The 23,379-nt window shown below is 44.5% G+C and overlaps 3 protein-coding genes across 4 annotated transcripts in view; all 3 read right to left on the minus strand.

Moving 5' to 3' along the window:
- Window positions 1–1,534, minus strand: MCIDAS (multiciliate differentiation and DNA synthesis associated cell cycle protein). Its single transcript, XM_064404255.1, has 4 exons — window positions 1,334–1,534; window positions 1,077–1,187; window positions 486–667; window positions 1–419 (listed from the first exon to the last, which is right to left on the minus strand). The coding sequence occupies exons 1-4, from the start codon at window positions 1,532–1,534 to the stop codon at window positions 176–178; spliced, it is 738 nt and encodes a 245-aa protein (XP_064260325.1). The 3' UTR covers window positions 1–175.
- A 3,188-nt stretch (window positions 1,535–4,722) lies between these two features.
- Window positions 4,723–6,244, minus strand: CCNO (cyclin O). Its single transcript, XM_064403987.1, has 3 exons — window positions 5,925–6,244; window positions 5,657–5,842; window positions 4,723–5,506 (listed from the first exon to the last, which is right to left on the minus strand). Exons 1-3 carry the CDS (start codon window positions 6,171–6,173, stop codon window positions 5,021–5,023), a joined length of 921 nt encoding a protein of 306 aa, XP_064260057.1. The 5' UTR covers window positions 6,174–6,244; the 3' UTR covers window positions 4,723–5,020.
- An 839-nt stretch (window positions 6,245–7,083) lies between these two features.
- DHX29 (DExH-box helicase 29) overlaps window positions 7,084–23,379 on the minus strand; it is a 28,873-nt gene continuing 12,577 nt past the window's right edge. For both annotated transcript variants that reach the window (XM_064402981.1, XM_064402982.1), the window contains 13 exons: window positions 22,062–22,206; window positions 21,720–21,840; window positions 20,712–20,796; window positions 20,026–20,114; window positions 19,277–19,405; window positions 18,402–18,477; window positions 16,528–16,752; window positions 14,628–14,764; window positions 13,897–13,990; window positions 12,865–13,167; window positions 11,496–11,627; window positions 10,078–10,174; window positions 7,084–9,338 (listed from right to left, as the gene is read on the minus strand). In XM_064402981.1, coding sequence (XP_064259051.1) covers window positions 9,283–9,338; window positions 10,078–10,174; window positions 11,496–11,627; window positions 12,865–13,167; window positions 13,897–13,990; window positions 14,628–14,764; window positions 16,528–16,752; window positions 18,402–18,477; window positions 19,277–19,405; window positions 20,026–20,114; window positions 20,712–20,796; window positions 21,720–21,840; window positions 22,062–22,206 — 1,689 coding nt within the window. In that variant the 3' untranslated portion in view covers window positions 7,084–9,282. The remainder of the gene's footprint in view (window positions 9,339–10,077; window positions 10,175–11,495; window positions 11,628–12,864; window positions 13,168–13,896; window positions 13,991–14,627; window positions 14,765–16,527; window positions 16,753–18,401; window positions 18,478–19,276; window positions 19,406–20,025; window positions 20,115–20,711; window positions 20,797–21,719; window positions 21,841–22,061; window positions 22,207–23,379) is intronic.

Raw genomic sequence — 23,379 nt, forward strand, 5'->3', positions numbered from 1 at the left:
CGCTGTGCCGCTGCACCCTCGCTGAGGCACGGCGCCTCTGCCGCGCCCTCCCGTCGCTTCTCCGGCACCGGGGGGAAAGCGCGAACACCCCTTTTCCAAGAGAAAACGGGGAGCGTGCCGAGGGCTGTGCGCTGCCGGCCCCCCTCCGCAGAGGCCGGGGCGCGGAGCGGCGGGCTCAGCGCGGCACCCACCGGAATCGGTGCCCGCCGGCGGCGGTGCGGAGCGTGAAGGCGTTTCCCTGCGGGAAGGCCAGGGTGCGGATGGAGCCCGCCTCCCCCAGCGCCGCCCGCAGGCTGCCGCCGCCCTCCAGCTCGCTGCCGGCCGGGCGCGGGGCGGCGCGGCCGGTGCGCAGCCCGCGGAAGGCGCCGTGCAGCCGCGGGCCCGCCCGCGGGCGCTTGGCGGTGGGGCTGCGTCCCGGGCTGTGTCCCGGGCTGCCCCGGGGGCTGCCCCCCGGCTTGTCCCCCGCGCCGCCCGCCAGGCTTCGCAGGGCGGCGCGACACTTGTCGGACACGGCGCGCAGCATGGCGTCCACGCCCTCCGCATCCTCCGCGCCGCTCCCGGCCGGGGCAGCGGCGGCGGCAGCGGCGGCGGGCGGAGGAGGTAAAGGATGATGAGGAGGAAGAGGAGGAAGGACTGTCCCGTCGGCGCTTTGCGGGAGCATCAGCGTCTGCCGGCGAGAGGGAGTGCGAGTTCCGCGATCTGCACCGCACAGCCCCGTCCTGTTTTGCACCACACAGCGCTCCACTGCTCCATCCCGCACCGCACAGCCCTCTCCCACACCTCACTGCGCTGCCCCGAACCGTGCCAAGCTGGGTCCCCCCCCACTGCCCTGCTCCACCCCATACTGCCTTACCCCACACCGTACCAACCCATGCTGCCCTGTCCCGCACCGTCCACCCCACACCACCCTGTCCTGCGCAACACAACTCCCACAGTCCCATTCCATATCTCCCACCATCCAGGCCCTGTTGCTGCCTTGCCCTGCACCCTATTCCCCCCTGCACCCAGCACCACACCGTCCCCCAGGGACAAGCTGGGCCGTGGGGCAGCCAGGCCGGTTGGTGAGCAGCACTCACGTCAAGAACAGCAGCCAGCTGCCTGGCCTGACTTGCCAGCTCCTTCAGCTGCACGTTGCTCTCTCGCAGTGTCACCAGCTCTTCCTGCCTCTGTGTGAGGGTCTCCTGCAGCTATGAAGGACAAATGGAGAAAGGAGTGGTGGAGACAGCCACATCATCCAGGAGCCAGGGGATGCTGCACGCCAGGGCCCTGCAGTTGCCTCAACAGGATGCAACAGAACACAGCGTGGGCTGGGGAGGGCTTCAGGGGTCACTACCTGGCTGTTTGCTTCCAGGGCATCTCCCAGTGCTTTCTGGTGCTGGTCTGCCAGGTCCCTCCAGCACGGCTCAGGGGAAGACAGGTTCTGTGGGGGAACCTGCACCACCGCGCTGCCCTGCAGCTGCGGGGTGCAGGGGCCAAAAACCACCTCCTCACCAAGTGAGAAATCATAGTCAGTACAGCCCAGTGGTGGTGGCATTAAGGTGGATACATCTAGAAGGAATAGCCACTAGTGTTAAGTGGAGATATTCACGTTCAGGTATCTCCCCAGCCCCAGCACACCATTCTGGTTCTAAACATCCCTCTGGATGTCTCCTCTGGACACATCCCTCTGAAATGCTTTTCTCTGCTGTGACAGCTGTGCACCCTGAATCTGTTTGGATTTGTCTCCTGTGGGAGAAAGCTCAGTGACAGCTCGGGTCTCTAAGGGGGTGAGCAGGAATGCACTACCCCACAGAGTGTCCCATGGTGGGACAAACATGCAGTGTGTGGGCATCCAAAATTCCAAAAGCAAAGCAAAAAAAAAGAGGACACAATGCAGCATGACTGCAGATGTGCACACGCAGGTACATTTGGCTCAGGTAAGGAAAAATATCTACTTGCCAGGTATAAAGTCACTGACAGTATGCCTGAATTCCTGGAAATCAAACTCCGGCCCATCCTGGAAGCAGGGACCCTGGCAGGGGTGAAGGAAATGATCCAGTGAGCAGGGCCCAGTGCTCAGACCTGCCCACTCCACGGCCCATACTGTTTTGACAGTGTCTGCTGCCTGTGCTCAGCACCTTATCACAGTTCCAGCACCCCCAGGCACCATCCCCTTGCCACTTGCAACCCATCTGACACATGGGACAAGATGCTGTCCTCTGCCGTGCCCATTTCACAGGTGGGAAACTTGAGGCTAGGGAAGTTGCCAGCATCCATCTGCTTGAGAGAGCTACCCCTTCAGGAGTCAAGTGCAGCCTAGGCTGTTCTGAACAGTAGGTTTACCTGCTGCAGGGTCACAGGGCCAGCTGGTGTGGTGGGAAGGATGGGGGCAGAGGCTGCCAAATCCTGCCAGTTGATGGTGCTGAGCACTGGGGACAGTCAGAGACAAAGGTGAGTAGCACGGGCAGGGGTGGACATAGCGAAAGGAGACTGGCAAAATGAAAAGCACGGCTGGGGAGCACCTTCGATGTGCATGGCTAGGTAATGCAAGGCTGGGAAACAGGGTGCAAAGGCACCAGGGATGATACAGTGGGGTTCATGGTCGGGGGAACACGGTGCAGGGTAAGGCGTGGGGTGTCACGGCTGGGGAGCACAGTGGGGGACACCAGAGGGGCGCAGAAGGAGGAACGGGGAAGGGTACACGCCTGGGGGGTTAAGGCTGTTCGCCGCAGGCTGACTCACCCAGGGCGGGCGCGGCGGCGGCCGGCGGGGCACCGCTGCGGCGCGGACGGGGCGGGGGAGCTCGGGGGCTCGGGGCGGCCGGGGGCGTCCACGCCGTGTCCCCGCCGGGCCGGGCGGGCTTCTTGGCTAGGCGGGCGGGCGGACCCTGCACGGTGTTGGGGCAGATACTGCCGAAGGCTCGGCGGCGGCCGCCCTGCTCCATGCCGGCGCCCCGGCCCCGGCCCCGGCTCCGGCTCGGGCTCCGGTGCCGGCGGGCGCCCTCCGCCCCGCGTCCCGCTCGGCGCCGCCCCGCGAGCAGGGGCCACGGCGGGGCTGCCCGCCCGCCTCCGCTCCGCCGGGGCGCCGAAAGCTCCCGCCGCCGCCCCGGGCCGCGCCGCCGGCTCCCGCGCCCGCGGAGCCCTTCCCCGCGCCTGCGGAGCCTGGCGGGCCGCCCCGGAGGGAAAGGCGAGGAGAGGCGCGGCCGGGCCCGCCAGCACGGCCGCCCGGCCCCCCCAGCAGCTCGGGGCCGCGCTCGGCCCCGCGGGGCTCGGCCGGGCAGCGCGGGCGTCAGCCTGGGGGCTGGGCTGGTTTTTGTAGTGGTGTGTGTTAAATCTCTGTAAGGGATAGGGTCCGTCTGCGTTGAAAGCCATGGGGGACGGGGGGGCCGGGTGGGGAGTGTGTTATGTAGGAGAAAAAAAAACCGTCCATGGCATCTTGAACGTACTGACCCGCGCACCGGGAGAGGGTACCCTAGTGCAGGCAGAGTCCCACTCGCTGATACAGCATGTCCAGATGAAACCACCAACAAACAGGGTTGGCGGAGGTTGAGCTGCCCTTTATTCCCCCGTGGCGGTCTTGTGGGTATTTTTAATAACAGCAGCATGGACAAGGTTTGCTCGTCCTGCTCATCACCTGACGGCAGGCAGGACCGGAGCGCCGCCCGGCGTCCGGGTCCCCCCTGCGCTGAAAGGTGAAAGGTGAGCACTCCCTAGGGCAGCTCTAGGTGTCTATGAGGTCTTTTAACACTACTTTTGTGCACAGATACAAATGAAGAGAATGAAATATTTTACAATGCTATGACTGTTTTCTGCCTTTGAATGTGCCAACCTGCTTCGGAGCGTGCCTCTGGATTATATTATTATCCCACACTCTGTTTTCCTACACTTATGTCAGTGTATCTATTTTTTTTTTCTCGAGCCATGACCAAGCCAGCGGGAGGCAGTTTGAAAGGGGTGAAATAAAACCCCTGACTGGCTATAGAGCAGGTATTTTTTTTTATTGCAGCACTGGAGGCGAGGGGGATTTCTTCACCTAACTCACCCATCCTTGTTAAGTGCTGTGGTTTATTTATACAGTAAGTATTGCTTAATATTGCTACGGCATTATAACATCATCATACATGCACCTGAACCGATTTACATAAAGTTATCTCATGGATATAAATTGTTCTACTGTACTATGCTTGTGCTTCCCCAATTTAGGTGGTCTGGGGGGGTCTTCTTCAATGAAGGCTTAAGGTGTTCCTCATAAAGCTTTTCAACTTTATCTTTGGAGCATGCACAGTTATGGTGTTCCTTGGTCTTTCTGGATCTAACCAGTCTAAATTCTTCATTTTGTGGCTAATTTGCTTTGCATTTGCTAATTACTAATTAGTACATTCTGCTGCTTTCCAATATAGCTATACCTGTCTATTTTTGAAAACTACTCACCTGGCAAGTTTCTGTTTATTTAAGCATTAAGCAGCTACTTAACCATATACTAGCTATTACATTGTATAGAAAGTTATGATTTGGGTTATATTGGTATCTTATATATCTTATAACTCAAGATGTATATCTTATAACTCAAGATCTTGTAACTTTGACTCAAGTTATATAGGCATCACAGGGCAGACACTACTGGGCATGTTTATTTTGTGGGGGATTGAGTTAACTGACAGGGTGAATTCGTTATGTGCCAATGTGTTTCCTCTCCCAGCTGCATCTGCATACTACCAGCCAATAAACGTATAGAGGTGACAAGCAGAAAAGAGTTTACTCAGAAAAGAGTTTACTCAGCATTCGGTTGGTCCTTACAACGTTATCTTTATGGACCACCCTCCAATTAAATAACACAGTATGTGAGATTCAGTAAATTATTTACATGCTGGACTTAAAAAAATACAGCAAAGGGACAGTGCAGATGACATGACACATAAAATCGTTTGCAAAACGCCATCTAATTTTTAAGCTCCAGTGACACTAAGGCTTAGTGGATCAGACTGCACCGACTCTGTGGAGCACAAACGCCGAACCAGAGCCGCCTCCACCACCACCCGCTGTCAGCGGTCATCCCCAAGCCAGGAGCACTTCTGGGCCACCTCCGAGGGCAGGAGGAGAGACAGGGACCGCCCGTTCAGGGACACCAGGAGCTGAAGCTGGTCCATGCAGTCCCGCAGGAGCTCTTCCGGATAGCCGCTGATTCGCAGGTCCAGGGGGCTGCGGTGGCGCAGGAGCCGGTCCGCAAGCCCCAGGCTGCTGGCGGCCAGCAGAGAGGGCGCGTATTTGGTGAAGGCGTAGTCAGCCAGGCTGAGCTCCGCGACGCCCGCCGCCAAGCTCCGGGCGTCCGCCGCCTCCCCCGCGTCGGCCCCCCGGGTCTCCAGCCGCACCTGGCTGAAGTGCTCCAGGAAGAAGCTGGCGGTGGGCGCCGCCAGGTCGAAGTCCAAGCGATGCAGGACGATGCACTCCAGGTTGCGGAGCTGCTGGCGGGTGAAGGCATCGCAGCAGAGGGCGAGGAGCTCCTTCACGCTAGGAGGGTGCACCTCCACCTGCGGGTGGGCACAGGAGTGAGGGCGCTGCCGCCGGGAAGCAGTGCAGGGGAGCTGGCGCGGAGCCCGGCATGTCTGTGGCCCCTCAGGCTGGCCTCAGGGGCCGCCACCCCCGGTGGCGGGGCAGCCGGGGCCCGGGGCCGCCCCTACCTGTTTGCAGGCGATGAGCAGCGCTGTCACCCCCAGGAGCTGGAAGCAGTCGGCGGCCACTGGGGTAGTGGCGAGAAAGCGGTCGAGGATGTTGACGGCCAGGCAGAGAGCCTCCAAGGAGAGCCCGAAATGCCGGTGCACGGGGATGAGCCAGCTGACCAGCTTGCAGCGCGCCTCTGCCGTCACCTAGGGCACCGGCAGTGGGGATCAGGCGGGCCCGACCCGGGCTCCCCCGCCCACTCCCCGCCGCCGGCCCCGCTGCCCCCACCTGCGGCTGCCGGGCGAGCGGCTCCCGCGGCTGGAAGCGGCTCTCCAGCCCCTTGCGGGAGCGGTACCAGCTCTCCCCGTAGTCGCGGAAAGCCTGCAGCTCCTGCGCGTTCTCCCCCGCCGCCGCCTCCGCCGTCCTCGCCCCCAGGCGCCGCCGCCGTGCCGGGCGCCGCGGGCAGCCCCCCGGGGAGCCGCCGGGCCCCCGCCGCTCCGGAGTGCCGCCGCACCGCCCGCTCGCCGCCGTCACCATGGGGCGGGCGGCCGTGCCAGGTCCGCTCCGGTGGCGGCACCGGCTATTTGAGCGGAGCGGTGGCCGCCAAAGCTGTCACCGCCCGCCTCCCGGGCACCCCGCCCCGCCCGTCCCGTCGTCTGGGCACTTAGGGGACCACCGTCTCCAAAACAAAATCCGAGCCACCGAAACGTCTGTCTCTTCTCTGCCGCTCGCCTTCGGGCAAAAGGGCTGCGGCGGAGTCGCCATGTGACCTCCGCACCAGGGCCGCCTCGCTCTCGCGCGGCACAGGGAGCGAACCAGACAGCAGGGCCGCAAACACACCAGGGTGGCCAGCTGAAGCTGCTGCACGGATTGTGCCATTACCAACGCAGGCGTCTCTCTAGCTCCTAGAAGGTCAGCTGAGAACGTCGTAAGCCTTAACAGTTACCGATCACTGCCCGTAAGTAACACTTCCAGTGCAGGTCTCCAGAAACAGCACAGGACAACAGGGGAAAAAAAAACAGGAATGCGGCAGCTCACGGTACAATCTAGGTTTCAGTTACACCTTCATCCATGGACTATTTATGTGATGGGGCACTATATTAAACAGCTGAATGCAGGGAAATTAAAACAGTCCTGCGCTCCAACCACCCATTTATAGTGTGCTACAGATGTGGAAAGACCTGCAGAAAGAAAACCTCTTCTGGGTTAAGCACTAGGAAAGATGGCAGTAGGAAACAAGAGCTTCAAGAAGCCAACAATACAGAAGCAAAACAGAGGAGGAGGTGGGAATTCCACAGCGTGAATGGCAGGAGCAGGAACGCCTCTCCAAGGTAAAAAAAAAACAAAGCCCACATTGAAGACCACAGTTGAAATTACGGTGACAAAGATCGGGAGACACTGAATGGTCTTGTGTCTGACAAATGCTTTGAGAAAAGCAACACAGAAGTGTTAACAGAAGTCTTTATTGAATAAATAGAGCAAAAGAGAAAATTCATCCACCCAAAAGAGTACAGGCACAAAAGTATATACTGCAGAAGCAGAAAGTGTAGCATCTGGGCTGTGGATTTTTTTTTTCTTCTTTTTTTTTGTTTTTTTTTGGGTTTTTTTTTGTTATTTTTTTGGGGTTTTTTAAAAGTTTTTCTTTAAAGATAACTGTGCTTATCTGTACACCACAGTGTGACCTCCTTAATTTGTTTTACAGAAAACTTATTCACACATAAGATCGTGCAATTGCCCAGTCATTACACTATATCCCCTTAATTTATTTCAGTCATTTATTTAGAAGATTACAAAGCACAGCATGCTAGAGAAACACAAAGAATAACTCTGAATTTCAACATTACCACCTATAAATGGAAAAAAACCTCTTATTCATCACAGTTGAATAAGAGAGAACTCAAACACAATTCACACTTTCCCTAGGATTTAACCATTTAAGACCAACAACTCATTTGCAAAATTCAAACCCAAAATAAAGAGCAGCTTGCTAATAACTGAATTATTGAGATTTTTTCTACTTTGTGTTTCCAAAGAATACAAATAAAACATCTCAACCAAAATAACAAATAAAACATCTCAACGAAAACAAACCCTAGGAAATTTGTTTAGGGTACAGATTTAGTTTATATCTTCAACGAACAAAATTTGCAAGTTTTGATTTCAGTGTGGGAATACTGAAGGCAAAGTTGAGCTCTTAAGGTCTAAGATCAAAACTTCCTGTTCAAATGCTTCCTTGCCTAAATGGTGCTGTAAAAAACCCCCAAAAGTCACTTCCTGTCTCCTCTGAAACCAGGACTACCACTACATTATCATAATGCATAAAAGAACAACAGATATGATCCCTGTTCCTTCAGAGCTGTTACCAAACAGTTTTCCTTTTCCAGAATTGGTGTAAGCTAAGATGCACAAGCTGGACAGCAATACTAGTTCCACTGTGATAATCTAAATGGATAGGCTCCATATATTTTGCATTTTTATGAATTCAATTTCCTGAGTGCCCTTTCTGTACGTGATTAACTTCTGCTGTATAAAATCTTTATTTTTCAGATTAAAGAAAAGTTCTCATCTACACTGTGCTTCTGTGAAGACAGCTCCTGTTTGACTGCAATTGTTTAACAGCAAATCCTCCCCACCAATATATTCCTTATTCTTGAAAGCTCAGTTGTCAATCTACAATTGCGCTTCATAATTAGAAATAGTGTGAATAAGTAGAGTGTGAAACCATCTGATTCATTAAGCTATTAATGAATTACTCAGTATTAAAGAAACAAGAAACAAAGGATCCAGTCACTGTGAGCAAGTAGGGTAGGAGAGAACTACCACTGGAAGTTGCCACTAGGAGCTTCCCCGCTATTTCCCTGAAGAGGGTCAATGTGAATTTTGATCAATAAGAGGAGAAAAAACACATGATCATCTCCTTAAGGGTGCCTGGAGAACTATGCAAAACTTAACATACAAAAAAGAGAGAGCAAAATATAGTACAGTGGCAGGAGTCACAAGAATCAGGGTAAACAGGGAGGAACAACTGTGAAGAGGCACATCCTCTTCTTTTGGAGGAGCTGCTGGTCAGTACACATCTCGCTGAGCACTCATTTACAGCAGTCCATGCTGTAAATCTTAGAGATGCTTATAGAGCATCTTCTCAATGTAAATCATACAGCAAAATTAAGACTTCTCTAAGATGTCTTGGTTTAATACTGTAAATTAAGAGTTAAAAAAAAATCAGCACTTACGAAACCCATATGAGAAACATTTGCCTTCCATTTGCATACATGGAATTCTACTCAACTGAGATTCAGGACTGAATCTTCAATCATCAGTACACACTGATGATGGTATGATTAGCACATCAAGTTAAAAAAAGAGAAATGGCTGTGAACAGTTCATATTTTAAAAAAGCTGCTTTGCAGTTATCATTCCTAGAGTCATGACAAATGGCACCAAATATAGTGTAAAGGCTACACATATCCAATGTTCATCTTCAAAATGATAAAAAGAAAGGCTGATCCTATGCAAAATCATGCAGTCTATCCCCATCATGGCTGGTATCAACCATACTAAGAATTTAAATTAATTTCCAATTAATGTTGGAGTGCGTATTTCCCCTGCAATTACTGAAGCTCTGATCTGTTGCTGATTTCTGATTTCAGTTACCATTTTCTGTCTTTATCAGCTCTTTGATGATGTATAAGACCTTGTCATCTAGAAAAAAACAAAACCACAGTGTATGAAAAAGAGCAATCTTAAAAACTGATTCTCAAAATGCCAAAATCATAAGAGAAGTCTAGCTGTCAGCAACTTAAAATTTTAAAGTTTTAGGCTATGCCAGAATCTAAAGCAGAACAAGTGATTACCATTTGGCAAGCAAAATGACAAACAGTATGTACACAGTACATCATCATAAAATTATTTGATGAACTGCTGATGACCATTTCACTATTCCACAAAAGAGATTGGGAAAGTTGTGGGTTAACTCCAGATACATATCAGCATGCAGGAACTCCCTTTCTTCCCCACCTACAATATGCTCCTGAATATCCAGTGTCCAAATTTTAAATTGTGCTCTGCTATCCCTTACTTTTGGGATCCAGCATGTCATTGGTTAACCTAGATTTTGAGACAACTTGCATAATACTTATAAATCATCTATGCCTAGGATTCTCCACAAAATCTCAATTTCATTTTGAGATGCTTGCCTCACTGTTACTACCACTACCTTGAATGCTGTTACCATGGATATCCTTAAAATGGCAGTTGTGCAGATCTTTGTATATCTGGAGTGAGCCACACAACATATGCAGGGTTAGTAATGACTTTTTGGATGCCTCTTAATAGAACTTTAATGTCACACATGCTACTGTGTGAGGATGCAGTGTACTAATGATTCCTCAGTTTTGCTGCAAGGTCCGTTTAACAAAGAGTAATGCCAGCAATAAGTTACCTTCAAGTGACATTTTGGGATTTTCAAGCTTCTTCTTCAAAACAGATTCAATGAGAACTCTCAGCTGTTTGAAAATTACTGCTATCTTAACAGGAGCCTATAAAGAAAAGACAAACATTTAATCATCAGACATTTCACACCAAAATATAGATCACAGTATTACCCTACATATAAACAAGAGTTCATATCAAGATTCCTGCAAACATGATGCACATGTGATTTTTAATGGTAATGATAATCACGATGGATAGGATATTCATTAAATGACTTTGCTTGCGTTATGCCTTAGCTTTAGGCACCAGTTGTGCACATTATCAAAGCCTGAAGAACAGCAGCTGAGAACGGTAACTTAGAATGTGTTCCCCACACAAGGAGCATAAGGGGAAATTATTACTTCACCAAGAAGCTGCCCAATTAATTGCCTTTTTACCCCCCAAGGTAACAAAGTTCAAATTACACTTACACCTGAAATAAAACAGCTACTGCCTCTTGGGACGTCTGCCAGGCCTGATTGAAGATGCAATCACAAGCCTTTTCTAGATCTCACTATGAATTGGTATACTTAAAACAGAACCCTCTCCTAAAAATATTTAGTTTTATCCTTTCCTCCCTATTTCAATCTTTATTTCATTTATATGCTGCCTTTGGTACAACAAGATGACTGCTTACTTGGATCAACAGACTGCAAAAAATTGTTTTGCTGCTTACAGTTGTCTTTGAGAGTAGCACAAGGCTCAGAGTACAGAAGGAGCACAGAAAATTGTAACCACATAGCTGCCTGGATAGCAAAACTTGCTATTTATCAGAATTTACAGAGGATCTTTTCATGACAACTATTTTGTCTGCAAAAATGTGCTGGGAAAGTGCTCTCAGTTTCCAAGTAAAACTTACACATGCAAAAAGGAAAAAATCTAATCAATAAAACCAAACACCCCAAACCCATGCAAGCAGCTATTTTCCAATTTGGATTTTTTTTCAAACAATTCTGTCTCCACTATAGAACAGTATATACAGTAGTGTGCTAAAGATAAATACGTATTTACAAGTTTGTAAAATTATAAGAAAGGGTAATATAAAAACAGTACACTCCTCTACTTTTAGTACAAGCTCTATAAAAAAAAGGTTTCATTTGCATCCATTTTCAATACCTTTTCTGAAAGAACACTTTTTTCTTGAAGAGAGAGAGTATTGATTTGTTGTATACCACATATGACAAGTCTATTCTTTTGAGTGTGATTTATTAAGATTTCAATACATGTATATAAAATTTCCCGTCATTATCTTAAATTCTCTCCCCCTTTATTCCCTCTTGTCTGCATCTCCCACATACAGTGGTCCAAATCAAGCTAATATATCAACTATGTAACATGAAAGCTCATAGAATCACAAAAGGTAGTTTATTTATAACTCCAATGCACCTGAAAATGGATCCAACCATCAACTGTCAGGAGACGCTCGCGATGTTGGACTTCTATATCCCCACCAAAAAGCAAAATGGGAAAGGGGGATATTAAAGTAGTTTCTCTCAAATACACCTTGGCATACCTCACCTGCATATAAACAAACACGAACAATTAAAAAGAGCAACAAAAAATCCCAAACCACATAACATTCTGTAACATTAAATTTGATTGCTACTTCTACAAGCAAGAAATACAATTTTTCCTTTTTCAAGATGCAACCAAAAGAAGTTATTGCTAACAATCAATAGCTATTTGTCTGCCTTACCACATAAAACAACTCACTCTAAGTGACAGGCGTATATGCTAGAAGTTAGCTAAAGCACAGTTAACTTTAACAGTCTCTCTCAAATAGAGACACAACATTAACCTAGCAGTGTTCATAGAAGCAACATTAAAAGTAGTAACACTACTGAAGCAGAGGGGCAAAGCTCTTTCATTATACATTCTTCTTGGGAACTGTTTTATCAGTTTATCTACATGCACAAATGTGGTACACACAGACACACACTGCATGAAGTATGGGACTCAACATGTGGAACATCTTGGAATATCTTGAATAAAGACAGAATGGGGAATGAGTTTAGTGGGAAGAATGGACATAAAAAGAGTGCATGTTCATGCAAAAGTGCAGGCTTCGCCCCATTCTTCATAGAATAACTTACCTACCTTAGCTGCAGTCTTGTCATCATACTATGATGTTCTTGGGGGTCAGGAAATATTTTCAACTCTCAAAAAATACTATCACTTTATATGCATTGAAAAGTCTAATACTTCCTGCTTCTCCACCAGAAGTATAACTAAATACAAACACTTAAATTTAGCAAACAGGTTACAAGGTTTTCAATGGAAGGAGAAAGAAGTTTAAAAAATTGCAACTCACTTAGGGAGTTTAGCTATCCATTAGATAATTGGCTCTTATTTTATTACTGGTGTATGTCAGTACCAAGTTTCAAAACCTCAGAACAGAAACAAAGCAGACTTTGAAAAGTTACTATTACATATCAGTGTGTGAAGTGCTATTAAAATCAAAGAGACTGTATTTAAAAAAAATCAATTATACTATTAAGTTAAATGCTATACAGAAAATGCCTTCCATTTATAGCTACCAGCTTCACCCTGAACAGATTTGTTCATGATCTTGAGCTTCACCTTCTTTTTCTTCAGCACTCAATTGACTCACTTTTATGGACTTTGAGATCATTAGACAGTAAGACTCTTAAACCTAAAACAATTAGATATTAAATAACATATGCTAATTTGATGTGTACTGGAGGCAGAACTCCTTTACAGAAACTACTAGCTACATCCACTATCTTCAACTTACCTTCTCCTGGTAAAGCAGCCATCCATATGTCTGCAAGTCTCGATTTACAGAAGATGGATGAACTTGAGCTTTACCCTGAGCAGTTTCTACTGTGCAAGCCAGCTTCTCTGTAATATCCACAGACTTTGTATATAGTATTTTTCCTATGTTGTCATACAGCCCTGCAGTCAACACAGCTTTAAGAAGAGCTATTTCACTGAGAGACAGAGATTGTGTGGCTCCATTTCCATCCCATGCACATTGTGTTGAAGGTGCTGTAAACCCTGCTGCTCTGACCACCCTTATGAGTTCTTGCTTCACATCCTGCAATTAGGATGGTATCAGTAAAGTTTTGAATTTAAAAAGTTACATACCCCAACCCAACAACAGGAAATTACACTTCATCTGAATTATTCATGCTCTCTATTCCCTTACTAGAATAATCACTTGTATTTTCTGCAGCCACATTGGAATCCTAGCTATTTCAATGATAAAAACATTATTTATAACAATCTGATATCTGGAATGCAGGATTAAACATACGGAAATATATATTCTGCAAATACTAAATCTCTACCTGCTGTTAAAATGAAAAGATACATTTGCATCAAAGATCCAGTTCTGCTTACAAGTACTCAGTCAAAAACTTAAAAGCAAAGATCAATTAAAACATTTTCTCACCAAAAATAAGACGCCATTCATGTACGTTTGTGGCTCATCTTTCAAATTACTTGTTAACAGATATGTTATTTGATATTAAGAATAATATAAATATTGTAATTCATGAAGTTGTGATTCTCTGATGAAAGTAAGGCCTAGCTTCTCCAATGGCAGTGACTACAAAGCTGTTTACCAAAGTGCGCATATCCAAAATTCAAATACAGACAGCTACCTTGATTGAGAGTGTGCATTTCATCAGTCCCTAAATTCCACTTGCTTTTATCTTGTCTAATGAGTAACTGTGATATATCATCTCTTTAAAAGGGAAGAACATTTTCAGAGGGAAATTAAAAAAAATAACTTATGAGTACAGGGCACAATGGTAAGTTTTACCTCCAGAGTTAACAGTGAAGTCCTATTAAGGAAATTCCTTCTGCAATAAGTCATTTCAGCACGATACCCCCCTTCCTGTCGGGCCCTTTTCCACCTAGGGAAAAAACAGTGTCTCATTGCAGCAAGAAACCCATCAAGACTGTAACAGCAGAAAAGGCACTAAGTTAAAGAAGAAAAACATGTTTTGGCAAGTATTCTCCACTCTACAGTAAGTTGTATTAACAAAGATGAATTCTGCTTGTCTAAGGACACTTCAAAGAACATGCCTGTAATGTAGATTTGACAGATACTAACAAAAATACAAGGCGATTGACTCTCAACCCCCACACATTTCTGACTGTTTTGACAGTCAAAACAAAATTCAGATTTAGTGGTAATACCCTAAAGAGGAAAAAAACCCTATATGTCATTTTGTACATGTGTGCTTTACCAAATATAAAATATTCTGGTCAAAATAGCACAAACGGCAATCAAAATACTTTAAACACTAGGATAAACTGACACAGTAAACCTCTGTATGTGTGCAGGCATAGTTAAAAAGGTATTGAAGAAAAAACACTAAGCAAACTATCCGTTTGTGTTACAGTACTTGGCAATCAGTTTTTCTGTTCTTACTCTGAACAGAAAAAAACTTGAAATGATAGCAGTTCAAGAGATACTAAGGATTCTTTACATAACTGCATTATGTGTTATCTGCTACTAGTTATGAGCACAGGAGATCCATCACTTACCCCAGATAAGCATTGTAGATTGTTATATGGTCTGAAACTGCCATAGCTAGAGACGATTTTGCAAGATCTGCTTCATCTTTTCGACCAATAGGTGTAGTAAATGGGGATTTTTCTGTCATAACAGCAGCCAAAGTTGCCTGCAATTTTTCAGTACACATCACTTAGAAGTATTTTGTTATAAGCTTACAGATTTATAAAACAAATAGCCTGAAATTTTCTTTTATCATTATCTTAGAATTATGGGCTTGGGTTGTAAGGGACCTTAAAGATAACCTAGTTTCAAGCCCCTGCTTTAGGCAGGGACATCTTCCCCTAAACTAGGTTGCTCAATGCCCCACCCAACCCAGCCTTGAACACTTCTAGCAATGGGACATCCACAACTTCTCTGGGCAACCTGTGCCAGTGTCTCACCACCCTGACAGTAAAGAATTTCTTCCTAATATCAAATCAAACCAAATGCCCTTTCAGCTCAAACCCATTCCCTCTTGTCCTGTTACCATGTGCCCCTTTAAGAAGTTCCTCTTCAACGCCCTTCAGATACTGAAAAGCTGCAATTAGGTCATGCTGAAGCCTTTTCTCCATGCTGAACAACCCCAATTCTCTCAGTTTCTTCAAAGAGGTACTTCAATACCTCCTCTCTGATCATCTTTGTCATAAACTCTGGACTCACTTCAACGGGTCCATATCCTTCTTGTGCTGGGGCTACCAGAGCTGGATCCAGCACTGCAGGTGTGGTCTCATGAAAACACAGCAGAGGAGCAGAACCTCCTCCCTGCCCACCCTGCTCTGGATGCAGCCCAGGACACGTGTGACTCTCTGGGCTGGGAGTGCTCAAGGCTGGGCCATGTCCAGCCTCTCCCTCACCAGCACCCCTGAACCCTCCTGGGCAGGGCTGCTCTGGATCTGTTCATCCCCAGCACGTGCTGATATCTGGGGTTGTCCTGACCCTGGTGCAGCACCAGCACTTGGCCTTGTGAGCTCCACATCTGCCCACTTCTCCAGGTCCCTTTGGATGACATCTCATCCTTCAGATGTGTCAAGAACACCACTCAGCTGCTGCAAATTTCCTGAGAATGCACTCAATCCCTTTGTCTTATGTCATTGATGAAGATATTTAATAACTCTGCGCCCAATACAGACCCCTGAGGGCGCCACTTGTCACTGATGTCCATCAGGACACTGAGCCCTTGACCATGAGCCTCTGGATGGGACTGTAGAAGCACTATCTTATCCATCAAATAGTTCACCATGTCTCTCCAGATCAGGTGGGGGATCACAGTAAAGGCTTTGCAGAAATCCAGATAAATGAGTATGTACCCTTCCCCTTGTCTGCTGATGTGGTCTCTCCAGCACAGAATACCACTGGGTTGGTCTAGCAGGACCTGCCCCTGGTTAAGCTCATGCTGGTGTCTTGAGTCACCTTCCTGTCCTCCAAGTGCCACACCACATTTCTTGAAGGATCTGTTTCATCATCTTCCCTGTTACAGAATTGAACCTGACAGTTTCATAGCTCCCAAGGCCCCTCTTTTCTAATTTTTTTTAAAGAAACAGGTACAATCTTTCCCCTTTCCCAGTCACCTGGGACTTCACCTGACTGCCATAAAAGTGGTTGGCATTGATGACTGAGGCAAAAAACCTGGAGACCAAGCCTGATAATCCACTGTGGAGAGTACTTTGGAGTTTAGAAGCTACTTTGAATTGGAAAAAACTTTAAAGATCATTTAGTCCAACCACAAACAACACTTATATTATTCCCCTCCATGATGTCTGGGTGCCCTCACCCTAAAGTAAACATTATAACTTGCATCACCTTTTCAAAATACCACATTACAAGAAATCAGATTAATTGCAAAGAGTTAACAATTTCTATACTTTTAAAAATATTATTTTTTTCACTCACCACAGGATCCAAGCAGCCAAATATAGCACCAAATATAAGCATTTTGCCAATCTTTACATTAACAGGAAGGGCTGCAAGGTGCTGGCCCAATGGAGTCAGCTTGGGCTCGTTTAACTGACAAGCACCAATCTTCCTCAAAAGATTCATTGCATTTCCAATTACTTGCTGCTGTGGTGGATCTAATGCTCTGGAAAGAAAATCTTCAGGAGAGCCAAGACTGCATTTCTGTGAAGTAAAAGGACATATATTTCAATGTAAAAATTTATTATGAAGTTCTCTAACAGCTACACAGGAAACTGGAAAGCTGATCTTGCATCAAAAGTTCACATTCCCTCCTCATCAAACATGCATCTTGCTTCCTGGAAGGCTGACATGCCCCCTATTAGGCTAACAAAACTTCATTGTTTGGAAGGGCTTCATATGGCATGACCACTGTTCAGAGAAGTGTGTTATCAGTGATCACTGATGAGCAGGGGACTCTCAATCCTGATGGGCTGCAGTTCAACCCAGCACTAATTTGCCAAGTTGCTAGTTTTCTCATGCACATCCTACTCACTTAAGACATGGTGAGAGGTAATGGAATTCCTCCCTTAAACAGAAATCAATTAGAAGGCTATTAACACAGTTTAAAATTGTCACTCTAAGGCAAACTGGAATCATATTCATAATCACTATTCTCTGAACAGCATGCTCATATTTTACAGCAATCAAATGCTGAATTACTCCCTGACTGGTATGAGAAGCCCAACTAAGTAATTGCATTAGATTAGGTCTGTACTAACAAACCTTTACAGCTACCAGGGCCAATAATTCCAAAACAGGCAATAGTATGAAGGCATAATTCCTCTAGAGGCATGCACAGTATTTTTAGCTAACAAGGTGTATTGGGCTTGTGTTGCCAGGTTTAGGCAGTAGGGGCTGCATGGGTGAGTTTGGTGAGAAGCTGAGAGCAGCCTTCCCTACATCTAGCCAATGCCAGGTAGCTCCAGGGCAGACCCACTGGCCAAGGCTGAGCCAATCAGTGATGGTGATCACGCTTCCAGGAGAAATTACTGCACAGAAACAAATTGCAGCCAAAGAAGAGGAGGTGAGAACAACTCTGAAGACACAAAATCAGTGAACAAAGTAGGGGAGGAGGTTCTTCAGCTGCTGCAGCCCATGGTGAGGAAGGCTGTCCTCCTGCAGTTCATGGAGGTCCGTGGTGGAGCCCAAACTCAAGCAGGCAGATGTCTGAAGGAGGCTGTGACCCTGTGGAGAGCTCACACTGGAGCAGGCTCCTGGCAGGACCTGTGGCGCCACAATGAGAGGAGCCCACACTGCAGCAGGTTTGCTGGCAGAACTTATGACCCTGAGGGGGACCCATGCTGGAGCAGTTAATGAAAACCTGCAACCTGTGGGAAGGATTCACACTGCAAAAGCTTGTAAAGAACTGTCTCCAGTGGAAGGGAGCCCAAGATCCAGCAGAAGAAAGAGTCCTCCCTTCTCTGAGGAGGAAGCAGCAGCAGAAATCTGTGATAAACTGACCAAAACTGCCATTCCCCATCTCCCTGTGCTGATGGAGGACAGGAGGTAGGGAACCGGGAAATAAAGTTAAGCCCAGGAAAGAGGGAGGGGTGGTTTTTACTTCTCATTAACCTACTCTAACTTATTTCGTTATAAATTCAATTGATTTCCACAAATAAAATCTGTTTTGCCTGTGACAGTAACTGGTGAGTCATCTCTTTGTGTCCTTATCTTTAGCTATGAGTCATTTGTTATTTTTTTTCTCCCATCCACCTGAGGTGGAGAATAATAGAGGAGCTTTGGGGCCACCCAGCATCCAGCCATGGTCAACCACCACACAAGGTTAGGGATTCTAAAACCAAAACCCATACCATAATATGAAGGCATAATTCCTCCAAAGGCACACGCAGTATTTCTGGAACAGAATATTCCATGAAGCTTTCAAACCTGCAACATCACAAAACGACAAAAACATATATTTTCAACGAAGACTTTGAATTAAACTTGTAAATCTGGTCATTCTTTGCAGTTTGTCTCTTGAGGGGCAGGGAAGGGAGTAGCATGGGTCAGCCATGCATACTTTGAATTAAGGTATGTGTTGTGGCTTGGAAAACAAGTTTTAGAGAGAGAAAGGCAGGAAACCCCAATATTCAAAACAAGTCTGTAAAATGCTTTCAAACTGAGAAGTCTTTTAGGGGGCTAAAAGGCACACTTCATTGGTTATATCAAAAGACTTTTAAGGTTAATTCTTTCTCAGCTGAAAGTTACTTTAGGTTTTCACAGAAGCAGGAAAAAGGTTATTCCACTGGAATAACAGAAACTAATTCTGCAGCGCCCCCATCTCATCTACAGAGATTACCTCCTCAGAAGCCTACAGATTTGTCTGATTAAAAACTCCAAGTTTAGGAGGTACAGTTTGCACGCATTTGATGTAACCCAATCAGGTGGTGTAAAAAATTGATGTTCTACATTTTTCTGTACTGCACTTTTTCTTTAATTAGTAATATTTTAAAAAAAAAACACACTACAGAAATATTAAGAATAAAATCAACTTTTTTTTAAAAAAGTGTGAAAGACTAACACTTTAAACATATGATACTCAAATTCTTGTTTTGGTTGAATTTTTTCCAGTTTTATCTTGCTGGTTTGCAGTAAATAAAGTTAATTTCAACAAGAATTCTTGGTCTTACACTGAAAAAAATATGGTATCTATGTGAGTTACAGAAATTTGCTAAGTTTACAATACCTGTCTCTTGTGTACATTCGGAAGCAGAACCCATCCCTAACACGCCCAGCTCTTCCTTGCCGCTGCAGAGCACTAGCTTTACTAACAAAGGTCTCTTCCAGGGAACTCATCTGACTGCTTTCATGATACCTTAAACATTACAAATTTCAGATTCAGATTTCAGAAATTAAATTTTCACGTATATACAACCTGAACACCAGCATATTGACACTATATCTAATGAGCAATTTTTGAAAATACATTTAGTTTTGAAAACAAGCATATATAGGAGGAACTGTATATTATAATACCTTGGATACAAGTCACTAGTGAAAGTATAAAAACTGGAAAATGAAAGCTTTTTTATTTCATCTTCTTGGCAATTCAGAATCATTCTAACACATTGTGTAGGGATTTTAAAATTTAAAGTGAAGAAAGATAACTTTCAAAAACTGAAATAGCATAAAAATTACATTATTAATTTTAAAAACAGTACTTAATCATAATTATTCATACATTATATCCATTATCTATGAACCTCCCTTGCTCTTCTCATGATCTGAAACTCCAAACACACCCCCCAAACCTGTACTCAAAACTGCAAGCTTTTAAATGAGCTCACCACATTTCTGCATCCAGAACTCTAATTAATAGGGGAAATGACAACAAGGATTGCTCTAAGTTAATAAGGATACTACAAAGTCCTTGCAGCTCTATTCTCCAAATATTTACAGTAACCACAGTGTGACTGATGAAGATCAAACTCTCACCTATTTTCTTTTGTTCTCCCAGTATCAATTACAAAGACAACATCTGGTATTGTGATACCTGTCTCTGCTATATTGGTTGCCAAAACAATCTGCAAAGAGTAACATCACATAAATAGAAGAACTGGAATGTGTAGCAGATTTCAACCTTTAAATCACTATTATAGAGTAAGTCTGGTTAAATTTTTTTTACCCAGAAATGTTTACTTAAATAATCTGACATATAATTAACAGCTACATGACTTGGAAAATGGTCTAGTATTCCCCAAGGAGAGAAATTAAAAGGTAAGAAATAATTTTACGTTCACATTTTGCTTTATAATCCATCAAAATTACTGTTTAGTATCTGCCAAAATTGATTAACATTTCATTACATAGTTTGGCAGTAAATAAAATAGTACTTTTCCAAGATAAAAGCCACAGTTACTGGTTAACAATAGTCAAAATACAATTAAGTAATAATTAAGGAAGATCACAGAAAAATTTTAGGTCTAAGAATTTGTCCAATACTGTCAATATTTTCACAGCATATTATCTTCTACCCATTACAGACCACCGAATTAGAATTGTTTCTTTGCAGAGAGGAAATTCTAGGAACACCTAATTGTTGTGTAATTCTGTATGCTAACAATACAGAGTTGCACCCACAGAAAATTTCTCTTTTCAGTTGTAAACTTTGTAAATATTACCTTTCTAATACCAAGAGGTGGTATTGTAAATGCAGATGCTTGATCTTGAGTTGAAAGAACAGAATGCAAAGCTATCAATCTGTGCCTAGAACAAGAAATTGTAACAATAAATACACACTTCTCAAATAACATGGAGTAAAAATGTAAGACCAGTATATTGACAATATTTGGAGAAGAATAGAAAATTGAAAGAGTAAAACTTTGTATGATTAGGTATAAAAGTCTGTTTCATTGTTTTATTACAGTAGCTAGAAAAAATAACCTAATTAGTTCATAGGGATGTTCTCCCATTCAGTAAAAATGCAGGAAAAATAGTAATACTGCAGAACTGCTGGTTACTTTACAATAACAACCTAGCAATAAAGGGAGCTAGCTGTTTGTAAACCCAAGTTCTTTAAGCTGTGCTTCCAAGAAAAGGACCATTATGCGTAACTTTGAGTAATAGAGGCCTTCAGAGATGAGACCACCACAGAGACTGATACTTTTCTTCTCTTCCTCAACAAATAATTAGCATTTGACTGCAACTGTTTCTTTTATGCAGATGTGTTGCTAAGCTTCAGTTACCCAGAAAAAAAAATTTTTGAAATTATCTGTCACTACAACCCTAGGCCATTTATCTTGGTAGATCCAGATGCTCTGGAACTCTTCTGAGGAAGTAGTCACTTCCATGTAAACAGTAAGCCACAGAAATCTGTATCCCAGGTATGGCAGCTTCCATACCCTAAGAAGCGGAAAAGAAGTAGTCAAGTGCTTTTGATTACATGAATTTGTTGAAGAATAAAATAGAAAGTAATAAAAGAAAATGTATCATAGCATTCCTAAGTATCTGTAATTTTTGCTTGTATAACTTTTAGACTATAGCAGCAAAAGTACATTTGCATTGTAGTAAAAGTACATTTGTAGCACAAATAGCTCAGAGGTGTAACTCTCACTTACCTTTTGTAAGAATAGCAAACCTCAGTTAAATATGTTTGTTGGGTTGTAACTTCATAAAAATATCTGCATTACCTGTCATGCAAATTAAATCTTCTGTCAGTTGCAATGAGATCATACAGCTGTTGGATATGAGCTAGGCCTGGTAAAAAGATCAGCACAGCACCTTCAATATTCTTGAACTGGGGACTTCTATCTGCAAAATAACAGCACAAACATACAGCTAAAACAAACATGCATTGCAAACAGTTTCACAGAACAACAGGAACAAATGCTAGGCCCTGTGGTTCATGCTTCTTAGGATATTTCCTATAAGAATGAAGTCAAGTACTTCATTATTAATAGAAAGCAGTGGAAAATAGGTCCAACGGACAACCCCAAGTACATAAACTTCTTAAAAAGTGGGACTAGAAGTACCTAAGTATGCAAGCAACTCCAAAATAAGTTCAAGGTTGATCTTGTAAGGGTTCATATACAAGATAGCCTGCTGTGTACGATTGCTATACTTCGCATAGTAAGGAGCCAAATCGATACCAGATCCAGACTGGACTGGGACATACTCCTAAAAAACAAGAGTAAGCAGAAAAAAAATCACATTCTTAGTATTTCAGAAGAACATAAGAAAGCAGAAGGCGAATTTGCCATTCACTTGAAACAGAGATTGGGATAAAAGAAATTTAACTAACTTCCCAACAAAACCTGTGTGAGTTAGATTAACTATCACAATCACTTACATAATGTGTAGAAGTATCTACAACTGTTAAATGACATTCCAGATTTTAGAAAAAGGTAAAAACTGAAGTCTGTCCAAGGTAAACAGTCCCCAGGTCCATATCTGGTATTCAACTGGTATCAGTTCAAATTGGGATAAAAGATGTATACTCTTCTTTCAAAACTCCTGTTTTGGAGTATAAGAAGCTAGTTTCACCTTTTCCCTCTCCCTCACTTCTTCCTTCTCAACTAATGTTTGCAAGGAAAACTAAGAATCAACTAGGTGGCAACTCCTGCAGTGTTCTGGTAAAGGAAAAAAGAAGAGTTATCAGGAGAGACATAAATTTGATTTTTTTTCCAGACATTTTACATACATAGCATAGTTTCTAAATTAAGTGGCACTATCATAAACTACCTCATTGTTACTCGATACGCTTAAGGAAGCTTGACACCACATATCCTTCTGTCCTGATGGAAGACAATCAGCAGCAGAGCACCAGACTATTTTTCAACATACGTGTAAGTGCTCAATTGTAGCAAGGTAAATTTTCTGAAATTTTGAAAAGCAAGTCAGAGTAGACAGGTAGTAGACAGTTGGAGTAGAAAGGTATCTTCCCAAAATACCTAGCCTAGATTAATAGCCTCAGCTGCCAAAATCAGATGGCACCGACAGAATTTCCCATTCACAAGTTTTGATCCAAAAGCACATACAGCTGTCACTACAGAGTACCTGAAGATTAATCATAACCTGTTAAACAAATGAGGTCTATATAACAATCTCAGGTAAATCATCTCATTTGGCATGCCAAGTTGGAGGAGTCTTGGGAGTTTTTTAGCTAAGAAGGATAAGGCCTTTTCTCTTCTGTTGCTAAGTTCGCTATGTAGGAGAATTCTTCATAAAAAAAAAAATGGTTTCACGGCTGCTGCTTATACATCCAGAGCTGGTAATCTACAAGAGGCCTCAATGTCAAATACAGCAAAATCAAGACAGCTATATAGGAGTTGGACCAACAATCAGAAGCAT

The sequence above is a fragment of the Passer domesticus genome, chromosome Z, assembly GCF_036417665.1.
Source record: "Passer domesticus isolate bPasDom1 chromosome Z, bPasDom1.hap1, whole genome shotgun sequence".
Taxonomy (NCBI): domain Eukaryota; kingdom Metazoa; phylum Chordata; class Aves; order Passeriformes; family Passeridae; genus Passer; species Passer domesticus.